General features: G+C 40.0%; 1 protein-coding gene and 1 long non-coding RNA gene across 8 annotated transcripts in view; one reads left to right on the forward strand and one right to left on the reverse strand.

Moving 5' to 3' along the window:
- Nucleotides 1–26,408, forward strand: part of SH3RF1 (SH3 domain containing ring finger 1) — a 123,662-nt gene that overhangs the window by 2,244 nt on the left and 95,010 nt on the right. For all 7 annotated transcript variants that reach the window (XM_075197793.1, XM_075197801.1, XM_075197789.1 and 4 more), the window contains exon 3: nucleotides 6,411–6,903. In XM_075197793.1, the coding sequence (XP_075053894.1) occupies nucleotides 6,481–6,903 (423 nt within the window). In that variant the 5' untranslated portion in view covers nucleotides 6,411–6,480. The remainder of the gene's footprint in view (nucleotides 1–6,410; nucleotides 6,904–26,408) is intronic.
- On the reverse strand, nucleotides 12,768–17,236 carry LOC142139960 (uncharacterized). The gene is made up of 3 exons (XR_012688264.1): nucleotides 17,181–17,236; nucleotides 13,186–13,341; nucleotides 12,768–13,094 (listed from the first exon to the last, which is right to left on the reverse strand). It is a non-coding gene; the product is annotated as an uncharacterized LOC142139960 (long non-coding RNA).

Consider the following 26,408-nt stretch of genomic DNA (forward strand, 5'->3'; position numbering starts at 1 on the left):
ATCCCCTGACCACTAATATTTGCGCTTGGGCATTAAGTGAACGCATGAGGCTTAATATATTTTCTTTTCTCTTCAAGTAAATACATAAAGAGTCATTGGTGCCTAGGAAGAATGTGCTTACCTCTAACTTGAAATCTGTGTGTAGTTTAGGTTGTTTTATTTCAGTACTCTTGTACTGACATATTTAACATAGGGGGGGTTACTATTTAATGCTAAATGGTCGCATATTTTCACAAGTGATTTAAAGGGTATGTCAAACTTTATAGATTTCTATTGTCCAGGCATATTTAATGATTTTAGTTGTCCTTTGATTAAACAACAATAGATCTGCTACGTAAGTACAATTATATCCAATGTGCGGACCGGAGATTCAGTTATCTGCATTAACATACGGACTCTTTGTGTGGAATACTGCTAAACAGTTTAATGATGGACATTGTATAAATAGATGATGATTGTGGGAAAAGATAGTGGTCATTTTTAAATGTAGTTTAGTATATTTTAGGCATGGTGTTCCCAATTATGGAAAAACACTGTATGCATAAAACTGTAAGCCCCAAGCATTCTGCATAATAAGCCCCATACCTGTATATAAAAATATTACCCTACCTTCTTGATCACTGTCATTCATTGTCAATTACATTTAAGAGAGCAGTTCTGTAGCTCGGGATTCTAGTGCTCCTTTAATATTATTGCATTTAGTTATGGACTAAATAATAGTCACCAACAAGACACTTAATTTCATTGTCTAATTTGTGCTAAACAGAAGAAAAGCAGATTTATGTTTAGTTGCTATGGTCCTGTGCAAGTTTTGCACCTAATTTCAGTGTTGGTTAATGTCATATGTCTGCATTATATACATTTAGTTCTTTGTTTGCAGCATTTGTAATATATTCGATTTATGACAAATATGCTAATAAGTTTACGTGGCTGAGATAGAGCGGTCTGTACTCACCAGGGTTGCTTAAAAGGGGGATTTATTACCTGCATCTGGCAACATGAGGCGTCTTACATTATAATGACAAGCCGGACTGATTTACTGAAGTTGCTATTGCAGTACAAGTCCCAACAATTACGCTGTCCCTCTTTTGAACATAGAGCCTTAGGCAATTTGCCCAAGACAAATTCCAGCTTTGTGTAAAACTGACCACGCTTGAATCAGTATTGTCTGTGGACAGCATTTTCATCTCTGAACTAATAGATTAACAACTTATTTCAGCACACGCAGTGTTATCATATTTTGAAGGTACCCAATCATTCAGTGAATAAATCACCTGAGTCCACGTATAAAGATATTTCAATTTGAAACACACCAATCCCATGGCAGATAATAAAAATGTTTCATATTGACTGATCAATTTTACAAGGAGTTTAGTTAGATAAATCTATATAAATTAACAATGTCAGAAAACACTGGATTGGACTTGGGCTACATGCATAAAAGCCTGTGAGCTTGGATTATTTCACCTGAGTAGACTATAATGCATTGTACATACTACACAGAACAGATGATGGGTCATGGAGGTCTTTGTCTGTCATTTGTTTTCTATAACTGCTCATGTTTTCGCTTATGCTTATTACAAATCTAACATGAAAAGAGCAGCCTGGGTAAAATCCGCCTGCTTAAGATACAATAATTAACATATGGGCCATTCTTCATAAAATGAGCTATAAATCTGTGCCCCCCCTCATTATTTTTTTTTGCCTGGTGCTTCCTACAATGATGCTTTCTGAAGTTATTAGCCATTTGTGTGGGCCAAGATCCTGTGGCACTGATCTTTAAAGCTGGAATATGTCCTAGAGTTTGATGATATTTCTCAGGAGCCCAGTGAGGATGCTACTGCCAATACTTGGGATGATCATAGTCTCACTAATATGAATACCTTGTTGCCTAACTTCCTTCAGACATATGAAAAGGGGAATTTATTATTTATATACTGTAGCTGCACCATTTTCTGCAACAATGAGTATTATATCATTCATATTTGTCCCTGCCCAATTGGAGATTGAAGTCTATGTTCCCTAACACATATACACGCACACTAGGATCCATTTTTGGCAGCAGCCAATTAACCCAACAGTGTTTTTGGGACTGTGGGAGGAAACTGAAGCACCTGGAAGTAACCCGCACAAACACGGGGAGAACATACAAACTCCACATAGACAGGGCCCAGTTCGGATTCAAACCCATGGTCCCAGTGCTGTGTGGCAGCAATGCTAACCACTATACCACAGTGATTAGAAGAAACTAAAGTTTTAATTTGTCTGTTAATGTTCAATGTAAAAGTGGTGTTTGTGCAACAGGTTTGGTTGATCCGTAAAAGAAATGTTTACTTTTTTTTAACATTACTCTGTTCATGCTACTATTAAATACTTAAAGGGTTGCTATGTGACAATCGACTATGATGGCAACCACAGTCACATGACATATGAAGTAGTGAGCAGAGAGTCTCTTCTCTGCATACCTGTTCATATTACAACCCCCACCCTGTTCTTTTGCCATCATGTGACCACTGAGGAAATTCCTGACAGACTGGCTCTCACGCAGAAATCAGGCTACACACTCCTCCGGAACCAGCTTGAGAGCTGAATTACAAATGAATACCAGCTGAGAGATGACTTTGCAGTTGCAGGATATCCTTTCAACTTCATGTTTCAAGGATACAGAATTTGCTGTTAAAAAAAAATAAACAAAATGTTTTGCAGTTTACAAAGTATATCTATTTTCTAATAATAGCACTTAGGTTTCCTTGGTACAAGTATCTTAGGTTGGCTTTTGTACTATGCCTAAAGGTAGAGTTTTCATCATTTACTTTTTTAAGCAATAAGCCCAGTGACCTGAAGCTTGCCCAGTCCCGTATGCCCCATTTTAGGTGTCAAGTGTAAACAAGGGATAGTAACAAATTTCCCTCTAATTCCATTAATCTAAATGAACCTAGGAAAATCAGCATTTTAATGGCTAAAACACAAAACTATCCTGTGAAAATGTGACCTACTGTGCTTCCAGCCAGGTCAACAAACCTCCATTCTGAATTTCCAAAAGTATATGAAAAAAAAAAGATGCTGTACAAATATCATATAATTACCATAAACCCATGTTTATAATGCTGATGTAGGCAGACATGCTGCACTCTGATTATGTATATAACCCTCCTTTTATATTCCTCATCATGACTGTTTAGTGTTTTGGTTTCTTTTTGTTCTTGAGTCAAATCTGTTTGCAGCGCCATACTGTCAGCTCAGCTCCCCTATGTATCCTTCTTGTACTGAATGATGTATGAGCCTCCTCTCTTGCACTAAATGGTTTTTCTGGGTAATATATTAGTACCAATCTATTCTGCTGCTTGGAATTGTTGTTGTGATAAAATAAATTGACTTGAAAACCTTCTGCAGCTTTCCTCACTCTAAGTTATTTGTATGACTTGGTTTGTGGTCTCTATTTGAGTGCTGGCATGTCTGGTTTACTACCCGCCTTATGCATGGTTTATTAATGTGGTGCCTGCTAGAGCGTATCCTAAGGAAAATGGTCATTTCGCAAATTTATTATATATATATATATATATATATATATATATATATATATATATTTATATATATATATATGGTAATATTTATATTTAGAGATTTTAATTTAAAAAGGTTGAGCTTAACGTTGATGATGAATATTTGTAATGCAATGTGTGTTATGGTCAATGTGTGTTGCTCAAGGCTTAGATATGTGAGTAAATAGAATATATTAAGTGTGATCATTACAAAACTGACCTAAATGGTAACATTTCTAGAAAGCTATTACCGGTATATTATGTTGGAAGAGCTGTTTTATGTTAGGTAAAACAAGGGTGCCTTCGTATCTGAGAAGATCTGTTCTGTTTTTGCTTAGTTATCATATGTCATTTTCTATGGCAGTTTAGTCAGTGGCCAGCATGGTTGCATTGAAATATATATTTGGATGATATCTGATTATTCTTGAGCACAGGTGATATTGTTGCCTCCATTCATAGTGCTACATACAGATAGGCAGAATTTTTTTTGCACTGGGGCACCTGTGTAGGATGTCCTCAATCCCCAAACACTGGACAGAGTCAAACACTGGACAGAGTCAAGGAAACACCGCTAGTTGCATAATTCAAATCTCTTTATTAAGCAACTGAGCACAGGAGCCATAAGTCCTCCTGTCATCAGATGTATACAATGGCCCAGAGTCTCCTCAGTCATTAGATGTAAACCAAACTTTATTAGCTATCCATAATGTGCATCAGCAGCACTCGCTTTATTTTTGAGGACCTGTTGGTTTTTTATATATAAAAACAAACATCATATGTCTCAAGGTTCGAAAAAGAGACTGAGTAGGTCAAAATATATATATAGTACCATAAATGTAAACATTATAATACCAATGCAGCCAAAGCTCTGGTAAGTGAGAACAGTACAAATATGCCATCATAGTGAATTAATATATGTTTTGTATATTCATGTTTCTTAAAGATTATAATCAGATTGGTTCTAGGAAGACCAAATACAAACTGATGAGCTTAATTGACTCATGGCCATAGTTGCTGCTCTTGATTTTGTGATAGAAAACGTGTATAAAAGTTTTCTCCATTAGGTTTGCTTTGATGGACTTTCATGGTTTATTGTTTAGTGTTATATGTTGTATATTATTGGTTCTGTAGGTTAGTGCTGTTTAACAGGAGTTAATTCCATGTTATGTTTTATAAATAATGAATGATAATATTGTGCAGTGTTATACAATAACGGGTATTATGTGGTAAGCAGATTACATACAATTCTGTATTGAAACAGAAGGCAAAGGTAACCTTGTTCTTGAGGGAATTGTCCAAATTACCACTTATTTTATCTAGGATTGAGATGTCATTGTGAGATATTCTACAAGGGCCAAAATGTTAATCCTTGCTGATGAAAACCTGTTTGTCTGTTTTAGTGCTGCTGTGTTTGTTAATACCATTGACTTTTAGATCCTTTTCAACCAAATAAGTATTTGAGCAACGTTTGGAGGTCATTATTTGCAGGACTAGATTACTTGATTGATCACAGATTTAAATATAGTACAGGGAAAAGAAAAGTAACTGAAAATATGTATTTTCAACTTTATGGCCATCACAAATGCCAACCTAGTTCTTACACGTGTCTTTATTAAATGCCATAGACCATGTCGGGCATACATTGATTTTTTTCATTAATGCTTATACTATAGGTGTCAATATTTGCTTGACCTATACAAGGAATAGAGCCATACACATCTGCTGTAGAGACACGTAATTGTCTCTTGTATGGTAGTGTTTGTATCATATTGGTGGCAGGTTTCACGAAAGTCTTATACTGTTGCTAGTTCCCGTTCCCAACATAATAAGTAATCAATTCAGTGCTGTGACTGTCTGCGCCTTAGACAGCCTTCTGAATGATCAACATAAATCTCACGTTCTCCATTATTAATGAGTCTATTAAATTACCATGGAGATCCGAGATCCTTTTATCTGGTCTCGCTGTAAAGTGGCATCCTGATGTGTTCATTGAGGAAGGATATATCATGCCACTGTTTCCTCCAAATCTATCCTGAAATACAAAGTTCTGAAATATAATTAAGATGCAGCCTTTAGAGTTTATACAGCGTCTAACACCAGTGTATTGTACAATACAGCATTCAGTCTGATCTGCTCCATTTATCAGCATTTACAGCTGTCACTTTGTTTTTCATAGCATAGCACAAGGGGTAGTCTCTGCCAGCCGTTCCTGTCTACTGTCATGTGCAGAAATTGGTTCAGAATAACACTGGTCACCATCCAGACTTGCATATCTGAATCATAATGCCCTGGTGGATATGCCTGGCTGACATGCTAGTGTTGATGGCTTTTTTTAAAAACAAAAATACTTTTTATATTGACTTGTACATTCTGTTCTGGCAACTTTTACTAATACATTGCTTTAAAATTCTGATATCCTTGTGTGCCTTTTAACGATATATTTTAATGAGCCGAAATTGTTGTTTATGTTCGTTGCCCTGGGATCCAGTGCACAGAGCAAATCTGTGCTGTATCCAAGGCCGAGGGAAATACGACATAACTTTGCCTGTTCATATGAAAACAGGGCGGAAAGCACAGGAGGAAGTATTAATGTTGCGGCAGGGCATGTAGAAACAATTTTGCTGAATCGTGCTTAAACTATCCACAGAGAAAAACAAGTGTGTAGATTAAAATGTAATTATAATTCAACTATGTAAACAACAGACACTTTCTTTTGTTTTTGCCTTCAAACTTGTCTTGTATAGCAGAGCTGAATACAGAAACCAGACCAACATTCATATCCTGTTAGAATTACTGTAAAACGTGTAGATTATTTATCTGACTAAAACATGTGTTTGTATTTATTTTTTCCTTCCCATCTTATTAAAGGTGACAATTAGAGGCATGGATATCACATAATCGGCCCTGAATCACCAAGTCTGACTGTGAATCTTTACAAATGCTTGTCTCCTTGCAAACCAGTGCTGATAAAAGCATGGATGAATCTGCCTTGTTGGACCTCTTAGAATGCCCGGTGTGTCTGGAGAGGCTGGACGCCTCTGCTAAAGTCTTACCGTGTCAGCACACGTTCTGCAAACGCTGCCTGCTGGGGATTGTGAGCTCCCGGGGTGAGCTGCGCTGCCCAGAGTGCAGGACGCTGGTGGAATGTGGGGTGGATGAACTTCCCAGCAATATCCTACTGGTCCGACTGCTGGATGGAATCAAACAAAGGCCGAGGAAACCTGGGGCAATACAGAGCACTGGGAATAGCACAAACGCATTAAGGGCACAAGGCAACGTTACTACTAATTGTGGCACAAATGATGCACAGAGTACTCAAGGAGGATCTCAGAGAATACAAGCACGGAGCCCTCCTGTACGGGTGAGTACCATATGGAATCATTGCTACCAGCAGCATTAAGGTGATTGGTTCCTATTGGAATCTATAGAAATGAAGTACAGATGTATAAAGCATTATGTTGGGTGACGAATTCCTTAACCTTTAAGCCGAGGGGATGTAGGCCTAGAAATGGGCTTGCACAAACATTTATGGATCCCTTCTGACAGCAATTGCCCTGTAACCCAACTAATTTTCCAATTGTGGTTACCTGGAGCTATGTTGTGTGCTTTCTATCCACAGTGCACATGAGGCCATAAATGAAGTCTTGTATTCTCATTGCTTTCCCCTCTCATGCTGGTAAGATGCAGGAATCTTGACACATGTCCCTTTGGGATGTTGCTCCAGGACTTAGTTAAATCCACCCACCTTTGACACTGTTAATCTTGCTGCAGATTTGTTTGAATATGTAAGGATTTTCTGCTACAATGATTTGTCAAGATAGAGAAACTTTTTGCAAGTGTGATGCCAAACATCTGTCCGGTGATTGTGTGAAGTGGATATAGCTTATTGTGAGCAGCTGTCTAGGAAGACTCTTCTAAGCCTGGGTGTGTCGCTTTTTGTTGTCTTTTTATTGCAGCATTTTTTCTGGGATATTATAACTTTACAACCGTGCTTCATCTTTATATGAACAAATTGATTTGTACAAGTATTTTATTTAGCAAGGTTGTGATTTAAAGGGGGATGACTGAGAGCTGCCTGTTTTTATGTAGGGCAGGATAGAAAAACAATCTTTTCTTGCATACAAATAAATAAATACTGTGTCATATGAGTTTTTTTTTTTATTTTGTCATAAAATTGACGGTTACCAACAGCAGTGTGGGGAATGCTACAAATACATCTAATGTAGCACATTACAATATTTTGCTTGCAGGGTGCAGTTACCTCTTATCTTGTGTGCTTTATAGGTGTGGATATTGTTAAATATGAGTATTTAAAATGCAGTAAAATTGTATTATGGTCACGTTCAGTGGTCAGGTCCTGTTGGTCAGATTTGATTGCAAACTGTCCCTGGAAATCGATTCCACACTGTTATTTGTACAAATGCTTGTACTATAATGCTCAAGAGAGCAGTTTTTTCGCAATCTGCGTTTGTGGTTTCCCAGAAGAAGCCTGTCAGTCCATCTAATCACAACTGTTGTACGCTCTATGCAGTCTTCCTCCAATCATATTTTACAGGGATCTGTTAAAACACTAGTTGAAGTTTCCTCATTCTCCAACCTGTTTAACCTGTTGGTTGTTAGTGCCCGGACTTTGTAATCTCCTATCTAGAAATGATTACCATACCACCTGAGGAATTGCTGTGAAAACTTTCACAGTACACGCATTCATTCAGTTCGCAATTCTGTGCTGGGTTTCACACACTGACATTAATGACAGGCTGGATACATACTACAGAAAGTTACTCCCAATGCGACACCATTAACAATTTTTCCAACGATTAAAGTCCCGATCAGCATGCCGACTCATGTGTACACACTATATGTGTCTTACAAGATTTACCTTCAGATCTGTGCTCTGAAAAGATCATGACTCTGTAAACTCCATAGAGATCTATTGTTAGTGCATACACGCTGAAAAATTAGAACTACATAGTTTATTGAGATTTGTAGTCCGGTTATAAGATCAAATCAAACGATATGATGAGCTTTAGTATGATAAAACATAATCGTAGGAGCGTACACACTAATGCAATATCGAACCTAACAGTCACTTATCTTGTGATTGGTACGATAATCAAGTGAAAAACCTGTAGTGTGTACCCAGCATTACTGTAAAATGCAGTCTATAAGTGATATGGATTATCGGGGAAGTGAGTTTTAGATCATGATCTGTTTGCAGTGTACAGAACATCTTACTAGAACATAGACGTGCTAAGCTTAGTTTTACATAATCTGGCAACTTGCTGTGTCATAGAAGAAAGCAGGACAAGGTCCATGGTGGGTAATATTATCCTCTCTTCACATTGACTGGTACCTTTATTTAGAAAATTGTCAGTGTGCACTACTGATATCCTGTTTATGATAGAGATTAGTGATCTCCATTTGTAAAGATGTTCAATCTATCATCATCATCATCATTTATATAGCACCTCTAATTCTGCAGCGCTGTACAGAGAACTCATTCACATCAGTCCCTGCCACATTGGGGCTTACAGTCTAAATTCCCTAACTCGCACACACACAGACAGACACACAGACTACCAGTATGTTTTTGGAGTGTTGGAGGAAACCAGAGCACCCTGAGGAAACCCACGCAAACACTGGGAGAACATACAAACTCCTCACAGATAAGGCCATGGTCGGGAAGTGACCCCAGCGTTGTGAGGTAGAGGTGCTAACCACTAAGCCACCGTGCTGCCCCAGTCTATGGTGACTGCACCCTGAACTGAGCATACCTTGGGCGCAAAGCAAGCACGTATATGTGCTCTTACTGAGCTGACATTCTCACCTTCCTCCTGAGCTGTCACAAATATCACTATTAGTTATTGTGAACAATGATCTCTTTAATCTGAGGAATCCAGGCAATACATGCAATACTCTGGAAGGGTTAAATCATAAGGCAAAGACAATTCTAAAAGCAGAGCAAGATAATGGGCAATTTATTAGGTGCAAATAAGTTATAAATGTAATTTATAGCATCTGTCTGCGAAAGAGAATACATCTTGAAGAAGTCAGCTAAGCTAGACAGTGAAGGTATTCACCAGAGACTGGTTCTGGTTAACAGAATGTGGTGCAGACAGTAAATGGGTATACCCAAAATAAGTTGTCTGGGAAAAGTTTACCAGTAATTAGTTATTTGATGTTTTCAACAAGGCTTTATTTTTGATCTCCGGGCTAGTAAACTGCCACCATCTTGTATTTTATTAGCTGAATTTTAGTCTTCGTCCACTTAGATATTTCCACAGCCTTTGCCATTGCCCAGATATCCTGTTCCCACATGTTTTGTAGCAAAGTGATAACATCTGAAAAGTGGTTTTCAGATTGTAGGCAATAAGTCATGTTCTGCCTTGCGACATTCACAATAGTGACCATGTGGCTCCCTCACTGAGCGATCAGAGGATTTTTCGAACATCAGGAACAGATTTCTCATACATTGAAATCATCTGTTGCTTAGAGGTTTGCATGATGTGGTCTTAAAGTTCTGTATCTGAGACTGCACAAAATGTCTCTACCTCACTCCAGTACTAATGTGCAAGGAAAATGTTTCTCTGGGTGCTCCATATACATTAACAATTGTCTATGGTTTACCTGTGTGGTTTCAGGAAGGATTTTTTTTACCCCCTTAAAGCAAATTGGACTACACTTTATATGTGTCCTTTCCTTGCTCTGGATAAACAACCACTTTTGAGTGTGAACGGTTGGACTTTATAAAACCTTATTGTGTCCCACTATGTCAATGAATGCACAGATATTTTTTTTAATATAATTACAACGTAAACAATAAATTTGTCTTAAAGCAAATGAAACATATTGGGTAAATAAGACGGACATTAATAGCTGATGCAGGAATACAGCAAGTTCTCATACAGTTGTATGTGAAAATTGTGGGCAGACCTAAAAGCACAGCACACAAGCTGCCATTAGTAAAGGACTAACGTGGGCTGAAGCACCAACCCCCGGTATTGTGATGATTAGCCACTGTCTCTCCAGCTGTCATAGCACTGCACATCTCTGCATGCCCTGCCAGTACTTGCCAGGGGATGCAGTTCCATAATAGCTGCTGGGGCACAACTTGATTACCTCTGGGTTATAATAATGGTGTCCAAATGTAATTTTGAGGACTATATCAAACTGAAATAAAATGTTCTGTTTTGCCTGGGCGAAGTGGATAAGTTCTGCCTTCCCATTCATAGGATATCACAATTTCCTTGCACGTAGGACTGCTGTAACTTACATCCTCATCCATATTCCAGATCAATAAATGCCGCCAAGGCAGTTTTGTGCAGGAAGCTCATTTTTAAGAGTACAACGAGCGCTTCAATGAGGAGACTTTTACTCTCTACACTGAAACAATTTTTTTTTAAAAGTATCTTCGAGGAGGTGCTAAAGTTTCTGAGAAATGTGTACCTAGTCTTTTGAGACCTGCTTATATTTACGCTGGTTACAATTGTTACCAGTTGTAACCAGCGAAGCTGTGAAAAGATTGTTTTTACATAGTATATACCTAGTAAATGCACTCTGCTTTTTGCACACTGCAGCACAAATAATATTGTGAAATTATAATAAAAAATTTTTTGTTATAACTGTGTCACAGGTAAGATGAACCTTCTTGCTTCTTACACTTGCCTGATGCGTGTGTCAATCAGCTGTAATTCATAAACAGGCTCCTCCCACTTATGTGGGATCACTCATTTTATAAGTACTCTGATGGTTACATTGTCAGCTATGCACTCTAACATTAACTATATATAAGTGTATACACATATTCTGCTTTTCAATTTCTGGTCGCATCTCCGAAATGCCAGATAGAAACTTTGGTCAAAAATATAGCTGTTTCTCTTGTAGCTTTGAGGAGAGAAATCTGAGAACTCCCAGCTGTAATTAGTTCGCATTTGAGTTGGTAACAACGTCGGTGTGGTCTGGTACTGGTGGCTTTTTAAAGAATCAATAATGTCTGTTTTATTTAAATGGGGCATCCAGCTTAATTGGACTTTAGCTTAAATGTCCTCTTGCAAACTTTTCTTGATCCAATTGCATCCAGTTTTGTGTTATTGTCAGGGCAACAAAAGTAAACCTATTTGTCTGGTAATTTATTGACATGGTTGAAAAATCTGAAGGAAGCCCAAAGGATAAAGAATAACCATTGCACATGGGCACGTATGAGCTAATAAATCTAGTTACTAAAGTTAAGAGGATGAGTAGCAGTCACCTGCTACAAGAGTGTTTTCTAGTATGAGGATCTCTGTGGAAGAACTCGTTAATGTTCTGACATTTCACAGTGTCTCTTAAACATTGATCTACTGTTATAATGAAAGACAAAGATGAAGCAGATTGTGGTGATAATTGTAATCTATTCCAATGTCTCGGTAGAGGCAGAAGCTGGTCCCTTATGGGAACTTTGTCAGAACTACCTTGGCAATAAATGGCCTTTTCTTTTGGGAAATAAAAATTCATGACATTTTCCTATGCAATCTGCCGTTCCCGTGCATTTATTCTACTTCTAGTTTATTGCTGGCTGACATTCAAGTCTTCATGTACCTATCTACTTATTATTCCAATTTATAGCTGTATTTCATTAAGAAACCTCAAATATTTATAAGGTGGCATTTGCCACATTATAAATTGCATTTTGCCGATATCATGTGACGCCAGCTTTCTCTATTGTCTGTGTGTCCTCTGTTTACCAGGCCCTCATAGCCGACACTCCACTGCCTACATTTTTTCATGTATCTTTTGACATTCTTAGTCCTTGTAAAGTCCCTGAAGATATCTGAGGCCTGCACAGTGGCACTAGTCAATCTATTGTATGCTGAATGAGAACTGTGCGGCTCACAAACATGGCAGCCATGGATGATCCATTTAGATTTGCAGTGGTATTTTGTGGTATATGTGCCTACAAATTACGCAGTGCTTTAGAGAGAATATTTAGTCATTCGAATCAGGCCATGCCCCACTGGAGATAACAATCTATACCCCCTAGCACGCACACACACACACACACACACATACATACTTGTTTTTATTGCATTGTGAGGACCCATGTCTGGAACATGGCGTATAAGGACACCCCTTTCCTAATGCCCTGTCGACAGAACAATCATAGGGGTATATGTAGGAGCGGTTTGTCACCAGAGTTACCACATGAGATTTACACTTTGACTTTGCATAAAGTACTGACACAGTGCATGATGGGTAAAGTGTCATGTATTTTGACTGTCTGAGGACATCCACATGCCCGCTTACACTGACACCTAGCCATGGAGGCTACAGCCCTGTTCAACCACTTTACATCATTTCAACAAGTTTGATCCCTCTTTAAAGCTGTTATGCGGTTCTTTATGCAAATTTTCACCCCCGACCAGTTCCGATCTTTCAGTATGGATGGTTCAGCCATGAGGCACTCAGCACAGTCTCGCTTTCTGAGCACCCGGCATGTCTGTATAAACCTCATCAGGTGTTTCACAGCCTGGACCTCTTCTCTGTCCCAGGATTTCCTCCACACTTCTGTGCAACCTGAAAGGAAGTAAGAGTGGTCCATAATGGCTCCACAAAATACAGAGAAGGCAAAGTTCTTCTGCCTAGCAAAACTGTGTGCTACACCTACCTGCGGAAGCCATGGCTGGACACCGATACTGTGTTGCCAGGTCCATACACCGCCTCTCTTCTGATGTGGAAGTGTCGACTAAATGCTTGGCCACTTGTCTCTCTGTCACGGGGGATTGCTCATCATCCGACATGTCGCTCTGTAGCTGGACTGGTTCTGAAAAGAAACAGATATGTAAAAGACCGAGGTAAAAGTCAAAAGCATACCAGATTTTCCACTTACCGTCCAGACCAATGTGCATCTCGTCCAAATTCTTGCCTTTGAATTCGGCCAGGCTGCCACTCTTGAGCCATTAACAGTTTGCTGATCTTGGTGAGTTGGAGGGTACCTTCTGGGAGGCGGTAATACTGCCGATGCACCCTGATGTCGTGCCCAAGGAAGTCTGCCAACTGATCTAGTTCTGTGTCGTTGAGGTTGAGGACCTTTTGAGAGAGTGGCAATGTGCTTTCGAAGCTTCGTGGAAGACAGCGTGTGAGGATGCTTAGCCCCACACACTCGGGGCAAACAGTCCTATGCAATTGGAGCCTCTGAAGTGTGGCAAGGCAGCTGGTCTGGCGAACATGTAGACATTTTGACTATCCACTCCACATTTGTCACGCTTTTCAGCGAGAAGTTTTTCACATCTTCCGTGAAAGGTAAGAGCTGAGGCATGTTCCACTTGGACTCCTTAAGAGTTTTCAAGGCAGCCAATGAGATCAACTCATTCCATCTCGCATCATATAGCTTTCTGAAATTTTGTGTATTTCAACCGCAGCAGTGCAGCCCTCTATCATGGCTCGACACTCCACAATGCTCGCTATCTTTTGCAGGCCGTGCCCGATCTTGAGCACCACCGAGGGCGTCTTAAATGTACCTGTCTTTGTCATAGCCAGCTATCGGCTTCACATTGTCTATTACGTGCAGAAAGTTCGATGGGGTGGTAAAGTCTTCCATCCTCTCCAAAGGGGTAGCTCTTCTGGCCTGTATCAGTAGCCTGCCCATTTCTCTAAGCTTCTGACGGATGTACTAGTGCCTGCCAAAATCTGATCCGACCCAGTTGAACAGATGCTGCCCCATCTGCATGATGCATTGTTCATTTTTGACTTCGAGTAAAACTACATCCTGGGTCATGTCACTCAAGAGCTTCCAAAAGCTATCACTGATGTTAGGTGGAACAGGCTGAGCAAAGGCGCACAGTGACTGGACTCTGTTCTTGCCAGGTGTGAGCTTGTTGCCCTTTCGGTTTAGCTTGCATCTCTTCATGTGTCGCAACAGGTATTTCCTTGCAAACAAGCCCTGGCAGGCTACACAGTGCATGGAGCCTTCAGCATCCATCTTTTTGTCTGGAAGTTTGCACGGGACCAGAATGCCATGGCCTGCCCTCATTGCCTCAGCATTGTGTGCAAAGTTGCCCCTTATTGTGAAGATGTGCCATTTGCATGCACCTTTCTTTCGAGTGCTTTGGGGAATTTCAGGGCCCGGGCTACTTCAGTCTCATTGCGGTGAACATGCTCCATGTGCTGGACAATTTTTAAGAGGGGCTTCTCACAGTACAGGCCGTACTGCATTTTGTTATACGCCCTGGAGGCATCACTGTTCCTGGATGGCGTTTGGACAGACACCACGTTGTCTCTCCGACCCTCTGTGTTTGAAACATGGCTAGGATAGTGTCATTGGGGATAAGGTAAGCTTTAACAAAAGAGATGGGTTTTTAGAGAACATCTAAAGATTTGAAGGCTGTGGGAAAGCCTGATTGAGCGTGGTAGGGAATTCCATAAGTGGGGAGCAGCACGAGAGAAGTCTTGTAGGTGGGAGTGATAGGTGGTCACCAGAGACAAGACAAGGTGCAGTTCAGAGGTAGATCTTAGAGGGTGGGAAGGAGAGTATTTTGATATTAGATTTGAGATGTATGAAGGGGTGGTGGTGTTGAGGGCTTTGTAGGTAAGGGTGAGTAATATGAATTGGATTCTGGAGGACACAGGAAGTCGGTGTAGGGATTTGCAAACAGGTGGAGCAGTAAGAGACGAAGATTAACCTTGCAGCAGCAATTTGGATTGAAGTGTGGATATATGGGTTTCTGGAACGCCAGATAGCAGGCGGTTGCAGTAGTCAAGACGGTAGATGATGAGAGAATGGATAAGATTTTTGGGAGCATGTTGAGTAAGAAAAGGGCGTATTCAAGCAATGTTTTTAAGGTGAAATCGACAGAACTGGGTGAGAGTTTGGACGTGAGGAATAAAGCAGAGGGCAGAGTCAAGTGTGACACCAAGGCAGCAAGCTTTGGAGACTGAGGAAATTGTGGTGTTATTGACAGCGAGAGAGATTTCAGGGGAGGTGGTGATTCTGGCAGGAGGGAAGATAATGAGCTCTGTTTTGGATATGTTGACCTTTAGGTAGTGTTAGGACATCCATGTGGAGATACTTGAATGTTATTCTTTGTAATATGCAAAAAATGTAAAATCCACACATACTTTTTATATGGTTATCATGCATTGATTCACATGCAGTTCAAAGTTAGTACACACAGATATCAGGAACTGAAAACTTATTAAAGTAGGCCCTGAAAACATAGTGTAATGTGCCTATAAACATTTCATACTGTGAAAATGTTTTAATCTAAGCCACAAATAATATTTTTTTATTTTCAATTGTGCAATAATTGTCTTTTAGCAGTGTTTGTGTGTTTTTAACAGGTAGAAACTTCTCGGTTACATTGGTACATTGTATTTCAATATTCATCTTGTTAAACATGTTTTTTTGCTAATAAAAACAGGTTATACAATTAGCTTGGTTATAAATCTTTATAATCATGTTTTTGCAGTTTATTATGCGTAATTAAGAGAGCACAGAATAATTGTATACAATATCAAATGAAGTTTGTAATGTGTTCTGTTCTAAAATTGTTTTTGAACAGATTTAGTTTATTTTTATCTAGTCATAATATTTCTTTCGCAACATTCGACTTTGTTAATGTTTAAATGTTTAATACATTTCTTCTCTGAACCTTAGCTAGAATATTAAATGGTTTCCATTTTTAGCTCTGCAAGGTGTACTGTCATTGACCTCTTGCATTTAAATAGTCAGAATGAATGCACCTTTTGTCAGCTGATGAAGTAATGTATTGTGGCAGCTCATTGTGTGCACAGAGGAAGAGATTTGGTTGCCCTAATAACAAGTTATCTATGGTGTCCTATGCTGCTGTAATGTCTCTAGATTGGCTCTCAGTGAAATCTTACTCACAGGAAGGAACCAAGTTATTTGTAATAGTGACTCTCAATAATATTATAGTGTTTCTCTTAAGTGCATTGTGAGGGGTTTGGGGATTTTTTTGGTTTCACTTGTGCTCTACTTCTCCAACTGCTGCTTGGTTAACTCTCAATTATCTGGTCACCGCTTGCTGCCCATTCATATTTACCTCACATCCTGAAAACACCACAAAGGTCACACTTTTCATTAAAGCACATAGCTGTTATTTTGATTGCTGAAACCTGTTTATTCATGTGATTGTTCCCAAATGATCCAGTCTTGATTTAGTCATTTTTGGAGCATCTCTGTAATTTTGGAGTCCATTCTCAAGTATAGTGTGTGTGTGTGTGTGTGTGTGTGTGTGTGTGTGTGTGTGTAAAATATATATATAATATTAGTGTTAGTGTGTAATATTTATATATTATAGTGTGTGTCTATTTTAACAATGGTAAATGCATAGTCACTGTAATGAGTATTAGTAACTATTTTGCATGTGAGGTTATTGAGAACGGGTCCCTTTTCTGATCTATTTTACACTTTTAAAATCTGACTTCTATAGTATTTAGTCATGTATGCTGTTGAGCCCCATTTGGCAATTATCTGAGCTATAATATTTAAGAAGATAAAATAAATTATATATATTGTAACAAAAGGAGGCATTTAGCTGGCAATATGCAGGGAAGTAGAGTAAAACATTGGCACAGTTATGTACCTAGGTGGAGATTAAACCAGGTAAAAACATATGTGTAGTTTAAAATTGGTTTACTTACATGATTTAAAAGCTGCTTCCTCTCAGCAAACAGACAGGGTGGGTCTGATAGTCTAAACAGACAGGGTGGGTATTTCCTTTTAAAGAGAAGGTGGGTGTCACCTGTCCATCAAACTAGGCCTGTGGGAGGAGTGTCAGGTATAAAACCCTGCTTGTTTCATTGTTCAGGGAGATCAACGCTGGGCTAGCTGGCTGATCTGGGCAGAGAGCTGGACTATGTATAGTAAGCGTTGAGGGTCTCCATAATTGCTCTGCAAGTATACGGTGTCAAAACATTATTACCATCCTGACAATAAAGAACCATAAAAAGGAAGAAGTTGTATGCGTGTGTTCTGCAGTAGCGGGCTCTTGCCACAATATATATTAGTAACTGATGTAGTAAAACTGGAATGTTCTCTCTGAACATTGGTGCTGCCATTATTAGACATTCAAGTACAGTTTTTTTTCGGAACATGAAATTTAGTTATGGAAATATTTCCCTATATACTTGTAAAAGCACTTGTCAGATCATCATGCAGGAATAACATTTGTGGCTGCACCCTGCATTATTATGATTTTTAGAACGATTTGTCAGGTATGCATGAAGTAGATTTGTCTATTAACTTAATTTGGCTGAGAACTAAAGCTGTGTCTTTAGGGTAGCTCTATTGTGCTTTTCAAAATCCTAGACATGGTTTTTCCAGCACATTTTTATAGCAATGAACGTTTTCTTTCTATGTAAAACCAAAATGAATAGCTAAAACCAGCAGCATAACTACAAATTTGGGAGGCCCATAGACAATTCTATAGGGTCACCAAGGTTTCTACGGAGGAAACCTTCCCTTATTTACCATCCTCTTCATGCAGTGCGCTCTGCTCAGAAAATTTGTTTCTCCATTCAGAAAAATTTGAACCCTAGAAGGCCAGCTCACGTGCACAGCGTTCTGGAGCTTCAGATGCCTTGTGGTGTCAGCGTCCACACGGCAGGAAGCTCATCACACTTCCTGCGGACACCCTATGGAGATGGTAGACGGGAGCATGAGTGGCGGCTACATGGGCCTTGGCAGCCAAGGAAGCCATTTACCTGGCACCTACGGGCCCCTATGTGGACCCCTCAGCTGCTGGGTCCCATGGGTAAAACTATCCCTGGAAAGTATATGTTTAATACACAGACATGTTACCAGTTCCGATCTGTGCCACATGCCGTGAACTCCCCAGATAGCGTTGTTTGGTGAGGAAATTAGAAATCTGACAGATTTTATGGAGTGTAATAAGAGTGCATGTGCTGAAGGATGAAATCTATGCTAGTTAAGGCTTGTATTGTGTGTCTAATCAATACATGGTTAAATGAATGTGTATTCTTCATCATGAGAAAGCTAAGGACATACCAGAGTCATTATTCATGCACATAGAATGTGTGCAGCTACTTTATGATGTGTTATGTGGAATAGAACATAAAAACACCTGAGTATATCTGATTTAATAGTAACTAAGAAAGTTCAGCTCATAACAAGTTTTCATTGTATTCAGTTAATGATTAAGTTAGCCAATGATCCCAGATATTGTTAAACATATGTTGTGAATACGATTTGTCAGAACTAAATCCTGTTGCAGCATTATCAGCATTGTTCCTGATGTGCAGAAGGAAGAAACAGGAATCCTTCATCCACATTGTACAGTTCTTGTAATGGTTAAATAAGCATTTTCCGAGGTTTCCCCGGGATATATTGGTTTATTGTGGCTGAACCCAGTTGATTTACTTCATTTTCATTGTGCTTGTCATTCTCTGCTGTGAAATCTTTCAAGGTTATCTATAATGATGCGAGCTCCCTGTGGACCCAGCTCCTGTGTTAGGCTGTTATTCACTAGAACTACCCAGCGCTGGAATAGTCATACTGGGCCTAGTGAATGCAGATCGTGTTTCCAATATCTTCCTACCGTATTTAAGAGCACTGATTGATCCTGACAAACAGATTGCCCTTTTCTGTAAAGGAAACCACCTCTTTGTTCCGTGTGACTGACTTCCCTTATAGGTGAAGTTATGCAGCCATTGAACATACAAATCTTTTCCCCACAGTTATTTTGTCTCCGATTATGAAAACTGCTCCTTTTTCTATTTCACTTCCTGAAAAATGTTTATAAGGTGTGTATGTGTTAAAAGCATTTACAGGTCTACCACCAAAGCCACGTGCCTAGTGATCCGTGAACTCCCAATAAGACAAGGGCTCTTCTGGGATTGAACTGTTGTTTGTAAGAACAAAGGACCCACTCTCTCTGTGTTGCGTCGTCTTTTTTTTATTTTTTTTTGTAGCTAGGTGATAAGGTTGCTAGTTCTGTAAATAAGTGAGTGGACATGTTAATGACGAACAATTAAGTGACAGAAATGCAGTCCACACGTTTTGCCCTCATCTAGATGTGTAGTGCTTTCACTCATAATCCTTCTATTGTGGAACACTTGCAAACGAGAGACTATAGAAGTGATTCTTGAATATATATTGAGGGATCAGATGAGGATAACGTTTTTTTTTCCATTTCTGGTATAATGCAGGTAAAAGCAAATGTATTTGTAAGCAGGACCTCTTACCTCTTTGTCTGTCTGTTAACACACAGTCTTGTATTATCAATGTGTGTCTCCAATTATAATGAGCCGCTGATTTTATATAAATAAATGCTAATAAATAAATGTGACTGAGCCCTTAGGTATAAGCACTGAGGAGGTTAGTGTATCCCAGGACTGTTACAGTATTATAATCATTCGGATTATATCCCAGGAAGGTGAGTCCTGACAGCTAAGCACATGGCAAATCCTAGCATGCCTCTTCCATACGCTGAATGTCAAGTAGCCTAATCAAAGCAAGGAAAGCAGAGAGTTACAATAATAACATGTTTCAGGACATCTCTGGGCTGCTTTCAGTATCGATGTGTGGGTGGTGAGTATCATCTATCAGTCCAGATGACATGGCACGCATGACATTTAAGAGGTGGCAAAATATTAGGTCTACGTTAAGTGTATAATTTTCAGCTACAGGCTTTTATCTTAACAATTTAGCATTGCCTAAGGAAGGATTGTAAACTTGTGCTAACACGTCTGCTTCATTGCCAGAGGGTACAACATTTTTTTTTTTCTTTCCTCTCCATTTATAATGTTGTGGCAGGGGATAGCAGTAACAGTGAATCATCAGCTCCTATTTTAAGTGTGTGTGTGTGTGTGTGTGTGTGTGTGTGTGTATAAGGCCATTTTAAAATGGTAGTACTGACTATGGCACAGGAGTTCATTGTGCTGTGAAATGTAACACTGTAGAAATTCAGTTGATTAGTACACTGGTCAATGTAATGCTCTGCATAACCAACTGACATGGCTGCTAGAAAGTGGGACTAGTTTGGTACAGAATGTAAACGTTTACTGCACACTGTCTACCTCTCTCCTCAAGAAAGAACTATATCAGGTGTTTAATATTATTATTTATTGACTGCCTTATAGCTCACTATTTATCTAGGGCTTTACAAAACACAAAAAACAAAACAAAAACAAAAGGGAACCTGAAAATGAAAGTGCGCTGATTTCATGCTGCCTTACATTGTGTTGTTTACCTTGGCTTTAATGTTCAAATCCATTGAACTAAAAAGAGTTACCGTGCTTCTATTTTGAGGGGTCGGGTGTACTTTGTCCTGCATTCCCCGTTGTAAAATATAACTTGCCTTACTTGGTGGGCCAACCCTTTTCTTCACAACATCCACTTCATTTCCCTGAGCCTTGGCATTGTCTTTTGGTTGCATGTCACATTAATACACAATTCTGTAATGCGATTGTCACTATATAGTTCGGTGTCATTCTGTTGCTAAAGAAAATTCTGCCTTACCACTCTGTTTTCACCAATGCTTGATCTCTGCTAGTAACTGCAACTATCTTGCTGTTTCCAATCCCGACCTCAGCTTGCGACCTTGATTGTCCTACCTTCTCCAGTCCCTGACCTTGGCCAGCTCATTATAGTGCATTATAGTGGCCAGCACTATTCTGTTGATCGCATCTACTTACGGAATCTCTGGATAAGACACAATTCTCAACTCCAAGGTTGGCTATTTTTGTCCTTACCTGTAAGTCTGGTGGGTCATCGTCCTGTGCTATATGAGCAGTGTTATAAATAGTAAGTGAACATGGTTTATCAAACCTTAAAATACTGATTATCTGTGCGGACGGGGAACCTGGAGAGTAAGCTCTCTCTCTTTGCGGACGATGTCCTTCTGACTCTCCTGCAGCCCGAGAAGTCTCTCCCTGGACTCTTTAACATATTACACCACTATGGGCACCTCTCAGGCTACAAGATCAATATTACGAAATCAGAAGCTCTCCTCCTTAATATTCCCTCCCCAGAAGGATTGGTACTCACCTCCCGCTTTAACTTTCGGTGGCAGAGAAAGAAAATTAAATACTTGGGTATCTTCATTACAGACTCCTATGACTCCCTCTACCGGGAGAACTACCCAGCCCTCTTTGCTAAGATCAAGTCTGAATTGCTCTCTTGGCGCTCACTGATCATTTCGTGGCTGGGCAGGATTATCTCTGTCAAAATGAACCTCCTCCCTAAGCTCCTCTATTATTTCCAGACCCTTCCAGTCCGAGTTCCCCTTTCGGATCTGACATCTATCCAAAAATGTCTCTCTAGGTTTATCTGGAACGGCCGGTCTCCCAGAATTAAGCTGGCTCTCTTAAAGAGACCCACCAGAGGTGGTGGTAGGGGTCTCCCGGATTTGAAAATTTACTATTAGGCGGCTCACTTGAGCCAGATCGTAGCCTCCTTTGCCCCCCCCCCCCCCCGCAGCACTGTCGTGGGTTGACATCGAATCCGCTTATCTTAATTTTCCAATCTTGTCCTGTATATGGGGTCTCTCAAAACAAACTAGATCTCCCCTTACCTTCCAATGCCCTACCCTTCTATTCTCAGCTGCAATATGGGAGACTTGCCGACCCCATCTCAAGATACCGGTGTCTTCTCTTACTCTCCTACCTCTTTGGGGTAACCCTGCCTTTCCTCCTGGGCTCTCCTCTGCCTTCTATAGTCCCTGGGTCACTGTGGGAGTTCGATTTGTTGGAGACCTATTATTTCAGGGGGCCTTTATCTCCTGGGAGGACCTATGCTCTAAATATCCAAGGCTCCATCCTAAATTCTACGAGTATTTCCAATTGCGACACTTTGTGGGCTCTCTCCTCGGGGGGGCTCCTCTCCCCCCTCTTAGGTCTCCCTTTGAATCCCTATGTCTCTCCTCACCCTTGGGTAGGGGCATGATTTCCTCTATCTACAGCTTAATTCTCAATGTACTTTTACCTACGGGCGGTAGGCATGAGAGGGAGTGGGAGAGGGATCTGGGCCCCACCCCCCAGAGGAGGATTGCTGGGAAATCATAAGGGATCAAGTTGCCACCAGCTCTATCTCCACTTTGGTAAAGGAGAACGCATATAAAGTATACTATAGGTGGTACTATACACCTGACAAACTCACTAAAATGTTCCCCTCTAGTTCTCCATTATGTTGGCGGGGTTGTGGCCAGCTGGGCTCCTTTCTGCATATCTGGTGGTCCTGTCCTAAAATATCCTCCTTTTGGGACCGAGTTGGGACCCTCCTCTCCTCCCTCCTTCCATGCCCTGTCCGAAAAGACCCATGGTCTTTTCTTCTCTGTTACCCTTTGATTGAGGATGATAGAGAGTCTGCAAAATTGGCCTCCCATGTCCTGGCTGCTGCGCGTTGCCTAGTAGCTAAGTCTTGGAAACAAGTTGATCCCCCCTCACTATGGCGGCCCTGCGATCCTATATCTGGTTTATTGCCCGGATGGAACAGATTACATACCACCTGCATGATAAGGATGATAAATTTCACCAGGTTTGGGCCCCTTGGCTTTACTTATAACCCCTTAGCTCCTGTACCATCTCCTTCCTCCTAAATAGACTCCCTAGGTTCATAGGTGGCCTTACTCTTGACTCTCGATGTTGTTTCCCTTCCCAGGGAATCTAAGCAGTAATCTCCTCTGAAACCCTCATTGCCCCTCTTCTATTTATTTGTTCCTCCTCTTAAAAAGGAAGGATATGGTTGGGGAACTATTTTGGATAATTGGGAAGAATATTCTCTTTTTCTTTCAGTCTCGGTGGCGACCAGTGCCCCCCCCCCCCCCTCCTCCCCCCTCCCCCTCCCACACACTCTATTGATATAAAATGTGATAGTGTCTTGAGTATTCTGCATAACAATTGTATACTTACCTGCCTGTTTATTGACAACATCTGGCTATTTTATATTTTTGCTACTCAAATATTTTCAGCTTCTTTGACTTATGCCCATGCAATGTGCTGTTCTCTGTTTTGGTCTCTTGTCCTGCAAATGTACTAATTGTTGATTCTTATCTGTACATGATTGCTATTTTTCAAAATAAATAGTTAAAAAAAAAAATACTGATTATCATGATGAGTAATTTTCTACACTCACTAAGTCATAGACCGACCCAGAATGCAATTTAGTTTGGTCAAATTCCCAGTGGATGTATAACCACCAGTAAGAATAAGCCGTAAATATTTCTGTGTATATTTCTTGTCTATTTTCTTTGACAACAATATTTTATGGTAATCTATGCATTTCAGCTTTGTAATCTTTAGTATAATGGCATATGGTAGTAAATCGTTGTTTTCATCCAATCTAATTGACTATTTGTAGAACAACCCAGAGTATAAATTGTGTTTTCTGTTGCAGATTTAATTTGTACTGTATTTCTGTTGCCTTAGCTTAATTGGATAGCAATTGAATTGTGCAGCAGCTGTTTTTACCACCAGATGTAGAATGTGAATTTAAGGGGCTGGGTCTAAGTGCAAAGGCAAAACACATTTACCCTATTAAAACAAATGCTTGTTTATTCTGTGTCCTGCATGAGTTGAATGAACAAAAACGGTAATGAATCTTGGCAGGACAAATAGCCGGCTTCAGTGCAGGGGGAAGAAATCACTATTAGATGTATTGCAAATAATGTCAGACTGTTTCATTTCTGGCAAATATGAGGGCTTAGTTTCTCATATGTATTACAAGGGAAAGGACTGTAAATCAGGAAATTGTACCAATTGCCTCACAGACAACAGTGCAACGGTTCTATTACAAATCAAAGTCCCTAAAAATGAACATTCATAGTTTGTAAGATGCTTTACTGTCACACACTGACCTAGTGTACATTTCTTTCTTTAAGGTGGCTGTCCAGCTGGTATTACACTTGTATCATGATTGGCCCTGGCCAGAGGCAGGCTGGGCTGGGTGGCATCTGCCCTTGGGCCAGTCCCATAGTGGGCTACCTTGGGCTGGGTCACTGGGCCACCTGCATTTTTTTTTTCCTTTAAAATGTAATAGTAATAGTCCGCTGAGTCGAGTCTTGCCCCTCAGACTAAAGTTTGCCAGCCCTCCCCTGTCCCTGGCCATTGTACAACTGGTCCATCATCCTTTAAAAAGAAGCATTCTAAGCTGTAAACTACATGGGTATACAGTGTATGATAGTATTTAGATTATCAATTTGCTAGCATACTCGCTTTTTGTTTCCCCCCCCTGGATATCTGGGGGGGCCTGGGTAAAGTACAAGTGAGGCGGTGGCGAGACGCCACAAATTGCAGTGCCGCATTGTGTAATTTTACCATGGGGGTCTGGCCAACATGACACATTTTGTGACAAATCATGTCATGGAGGCCCCATCCTGCTCACTTCACTAGGATGTCCAAGAAAGGCTTGTTCTTCCGAGAGTCTGAGAGACCTTCCCAGAATTCTGGACTCTCCCGTACACTCCAGTATGTTTGCTAGTCACTAGTGATATCACAGAGACACATGAGGATCAAATTGCCTTGATAATGTCACTAGTTTTTAGGTGGCTTTCTCATTAATATTTGTTCAGCTCATGTAAATTCCTGTCTTCAGTGGGAAATTTACATATATCGACATTACATAAACTCTTGAACTTGTGTGTTTTAAATTGTTTCAAACTTACTAAAAATCAGCAAATTGAAGTTTGAATAACACATTTCAATGGAAAAAACTAGGAATATCCTATGAATCCTACTACTTTCGGTCCTCTGAGTTTATACCTTAAAGCTGCACTACTGCCTGACTAACCTTTTCAGTCCCCTAGCTGACGTCCCGTTTTTCCCAGGGCTCTGCCATTTCTGCAATACATCAATCTATCTCATTCACCACGCTAAAATACTTTGAAATGGATGTGAAGGGAGTGAGTTTAAACCAGAGGACCAATCAGAAGACATAATCTTTTGCTGGGGCTGTGAGAAGAACCATGGAGCCTAGGAAAATGGCTGCGTAGAGCAGCCCCTGGGACTCCTATCTAGAGGAAGGAAGCGCATTGGTAAAATTGAATGTGTATGCGGTTGTGTAGCTTTAAATGTAAGCACATGCAAAGGGGGGACTCTCATGTAAAGTATAAAATCCAGGACACTATTTACTCGATATCGTTGTGTTACAAAAACAAGATGTCCATAAAGATGGGAGACATGTTGTTCTGAGGCTTCTAAGCTTTTCTTTACATTCATAGGTTGTCAAATGTGTGTACACTCTCATTGAGCTCTTGATATTGGTCTTTGATATTTTATGTTTAAAGCCATAGATAAAGAAGGCTTTTTATTTATTTTTTGAGTTGTTTGAACAACAACGCCTGAGGAAAATCACTGGGAGAAGAGATCAGCTGTAGATATTTTAAATGTGAAGGACTTATATAAAACAGCAGGAAACGTGGACTGAATCGACATTGATCCCTTTTGTACATGCTTTTTTTGTTAAATTTTAATTAAGCAAGCGAATGCTTACCGTGGAGAGTTCCCAGAGAAAATTAACCCAGGTGACAGGGCCTTAATGAGGTAAAAACTGAGTGACCCCTGACAGGATCAGGAGACTTTGTCCTGTATAAACAGGGCCTTTCATACATAAACCTCACTCCCTGTATGCCTTTTTTGTATGTTGTGTTTGTCATTAAACATTTTGTTTGTATGACATTCCCTATTGTTCAAGGTTATTTTTAGTTATTCAGCTATCTGGTGCAAAAAGAGAAAATGCGTTGTGAGGTAGTGTTTTTCTATATATTCGATGTCCACGTTTGTACAGAATAAGCTCACTCATATGCCAAGTATTCATAGTTTTCCTTAATCTAATATGTGTTTTGAAGAACTGTTTAACATTTTTCAATGATTTTTATGGAGATGGCACACAAAGTGCATGTGTGACAACATCTA

The sequence above is a fragment of the Mixophyes fleayi genome, chromosome 1, assembly GCF_038048845.1.
Source record: "Mixophyes fleayi isolate aMixFle1 chromosome 1, aMixFle1.hap1, whole genome shotgun sequence".
NCBI classification, from domain to species: Eukaryota; Metazoa; Chordata; class Amphibia; order Anura; family Limnodynastidae; genus Mixophyes; species Mixophyes fleayi.